General features: G+C 48.6%; 1 protein-coding gene across 1 annotated transcript; it reads right to left on the reverse strand.

Moving 5' to 3' along the window:
• Positions 1–480: 480 nt before the first annotated feature.
• Positions 481–1,818, reverse strand: LOC121693966 (parathyroid hormone-like). Its single transcript, XM_042073858.1, has 3 exons — positions 1,718–1,818; positions 1,408–1,505; positions 481–1,176 (listed from the first exon to the last, which is right to left on the reverse strand). The coding sequence occupies exons 1-3, from the start codon at positions 1,808–1,810 to the stop codon at positions 987–989; spliced, it is 381 nt and encodes a 126-aa protein (XP_041929792.1). The 5' UTR covers positions 1,811–1,818; the 3' UTR covers positions 481–986.
• Positions 1,819–3,161: the final 1,343 nt, after the last annotated feature.

Consider the following 3,161-nt stretch of genomic DNA (forward strand, 5'->3'; position numbering starts at 1 on the left):
TCTCTGATATTAGGGCTCTGGCCATGAATACAAATGGCACCCCACTACAGTAGCCTAAAGTATCTGTTTATGTTGAGTGTATGGGGATAAACTCATCTACAAACTAGCTACATAAAACAAGAGATTCTGCATGTCAAACAAAAGTAATTCTTCTCCACACATTTCTATGTGGTTGAACAGCGGGGAACTTTAAGGACCCTTGAGTAGACTGAGCTTGTTTTCCCCAGAACTGGCATTCACAAATGGCAAAGTCACAGTGTCACATAGTGGTCACATGTTTCAGAATGGATCAAGGGAACATCAGTAGGCAAACAGTAAACACATCAGATCAAGGGATCAGTAAACAGATCAGGAGTTTCTATTTCTATTCTATCTACAGTAAACAGATCATGACTGGCTCTGAAGAGACAGAAATTTAGAGAGACTTAGAAAGAAAGAAATCCTCAGCAATCACAAGTAGAAAAAAGGGCTTTATCCATAATCAACAATGTGACATATTGGCATGAAAAGGACTTACAAAATATGAATCTACAATAAGAAGATGAGAGAGTTTGGTCACATGAAGCACACTGAACCAGACTGAGCTTCATAGCAGGTAGTCTCTGAATAACACATTCAGCTTACATTCGACTAGTCATCAGCCACTGTCCAGTTTACTCCCTCACTGTAGCTAATAGTACATATTACACATAATATTACAGTTAACATATAGAAATACAAAATAAATAAATAAAATAATAATAAATAATGGTCAGTTCTGAAAACAAATATTTTCTTTATAAAGTCCTCCTTGTTTCACCTACTGAGTTGACAGTTCTGTTTTTGCAGCCTCTGAAATCATGTGCTTGTCCAGGAATTGTGTCTCCTCCACACACACACACACACACACACACACACACACACACACGCACACACACACACACACACACACACACACACACACACACACACGGGTGTAGAGAGGGACGTAGTCCGCGGCGAGGGTCCTATGTGAGGCGGTCATGTTGCTGGAGAGAGATCAGGGTCCGGTGTTTGCCCCGCTGGCCTTTCTGTGAGTCGTTGGGCGACGGCGACAGGATGTTCTTCAGCTTCACCTGCAGCCAGTCCTGACGTTCGGCCACCTGCTTGTGCTCTCGCACGTTATGCATCAGCTGCACCTCGCTGATCGACCTCTTTCTGTCAGGAGCCAGACCACACACACACACACAGACACACACACACACACACCACACACACATACAGACACACACACAGAAACACACCACACACACAATGTGTTATATTCTTTGTAAGTACTGGCATATAATGTCTAATGTGATTGACAGCAGGTGGTAGAAGAAGTTGTAGGTAGCGTAATAGTTTATAGTCCTAATGAAAGGCCATTAATCACTGCCCTGGCGCTCATACCTCAGAGGTTGTCCTTGGACGCGCAGGGAGAAGCACAAACAACACAGGCAGATAATCAGAGCCATTTTCCCCGTTACTCGCATCGACATCATCACAACCTGCAGCACAGACCAACACAACAGACACCTGTCAGCTCCTTATGCACTCTAAAGTGTGTGTGTTGTGTGTGTAGGACATATTTAAGAGTGTTTAGTTCTAACAAGAAGGTTGTTATAGCGGCTTCTTTTGGAGGTCACTGAGAGCTGGTGTGTGTGTGTGTGTGTGTGTGTGAAGTCCTAGAGTCGTGGAGTAAGCAGTGATCGGTCCTCACCTCTGTGTCCTCAGGTCCAGTTCGTCTCAGGTCCAGAGCCCAGTCCAGCTCCACGGCGCCGCTGCCGTTTTTATACGGCCAGTGCTCCGGCATATTGATGACCAGGCCTGGTTATTGATGGTGATGTCAGCCTCAGGCTTGGAGGGACACAGGCATGTGCATGACGACACCTCAACCCCCCCCCCCCCCCCCCTCCCCCAACTCAACCCCCCCCCCTCCTTCCCAGCAGGCCACTGTTATTCAGCTTTCAACACCTCATCCAGCACCCGCCACTGATCACCCTGCTGTTGAACTTGTGCCAGACACGGACACAGACACTGTGGCCTCGGCGCTGCGCACAACACACTCAGCAGGCCTCGGTCTCCTCAGGGGTGAGGGAAAAACAACACATCTGAGGTCCGCTGGGATCTTTCATGTGTTCATAAGTGATTCATAAGTAATAGCTGGACTGTAACTCAAGTATGAAAAATGTTGAAAAATTTGCGATTTGGACCCCATTTCCTTGGTCATTCCATTCAGCTTTCCTGCTGACCGTGCAGAGCTCATCTAGTTTTCCCTCCCAGAGAGTCGGAGAACTGGAGTCGCCCGCCGAGAAATTTACAGCTTTGGCTCAGGGTTGGTTTCCGAGGGAACCACAGGTGGCTCGCCAACACGATCCTTTCTCTGGGCTGGGCTGACGTTAGGAGGTGCTGTCTAACGCGGTGACGCGGAGAGAGGGCTTCTAGCTGTGGTGACGTCGGCAGGGACGCCAGGCACTGACCCACAGGTTTGTCATGAGAGGACCTGCCGAGATCGTCCCGTAAGCCACTCTGTTCTTACGCACTCGGACACGCACACACACACACACACACACCACAGGGGCCTGTGTTAACTGGAAATGCGTCTCCATTTTTCAAGGCAGGCGCTGACCGGAGCATCCATCTAATCGTTGGCCACTCTGCTTGGAGAACATGAGGAACCATCTGATCGATAGCAGGCCACTCTGCTCAGAGAACGTGAGGAACCATCTAATCGATAGCAGGCCACTCTGCTCAGAGAATGTGAGGAACCATCTAATCGATAGCAGGCCACTCTACTCAGAGAACGTGAGGAACCATCTGATCGATAGGAGGCCACTCTGCTTGGAGAACGTGAGGAACCATCTGATCGATAGCAGGCTACTCTGTTCGAAGAACACGAGGAACCATCTGATCACTGGTCAGTCTGTGTGTGTCTGTGTGTGTGTTCAGTGTCATGGCAGGCTCTCCTGCATTTAGCAAACTTCGCTCATGCTTATCTAACGTGTTCTAAGAGAGTGTGACAAGGCCACTCACATCCATAGATCAAACCACACACACACTTTGAAGTTGAAGATTGCATCCCGCTGTTAAGGTTAAGCTTGAGTCCCCTCTACAGGTGTTACGCATAAGGTCCGTAACCCCCCCCCCCCCCCCCCCCCCCCCCC

The sequence above is a fragment of the Alosa sapidissima genome, chromosome 20 (assembly GCF_018492685.1).
Source record: "Alosa sapidissima isolate fAloSap1 chromosome 20, fAloSap1.pri, whole genome shotgun sequence".
Classification (NCBI taxonomy): Eukaryota; Metazoa; Chordata; class Actinopteri; order Clupeiformes; family Clupeidae; genus Alosa; species Alosa sapidissima.

What these genes read in the sequence shown, in the direction of transcription:
- LOC121693966 (XM_042073858.1), bottom strand. Translation starts at nt 1,810, where the DNA reads ATGCCGGAGCACTGGCCGTATAAAAACGGCAGCGGCGCCGTGGAGCTG. An exon ending in CTGGACCTGAGGACACAGAG is followed by an intron (nt 1,506 to 1,717) that starts GTGAGGACCGAT and finishes TCTGTGCTGCAG; the next exon opens with GTTGTGATGATGTCGATGCG. An exon ending in GTCCAAGGACAACCTCTGAG is followed by an intron (nt 1,177 to 1,407) that starts GTATGAGCGCCA and finishes GGCTCCTGACAG; the next exon opens with AAAGAGGTCGATCAGCGAGG.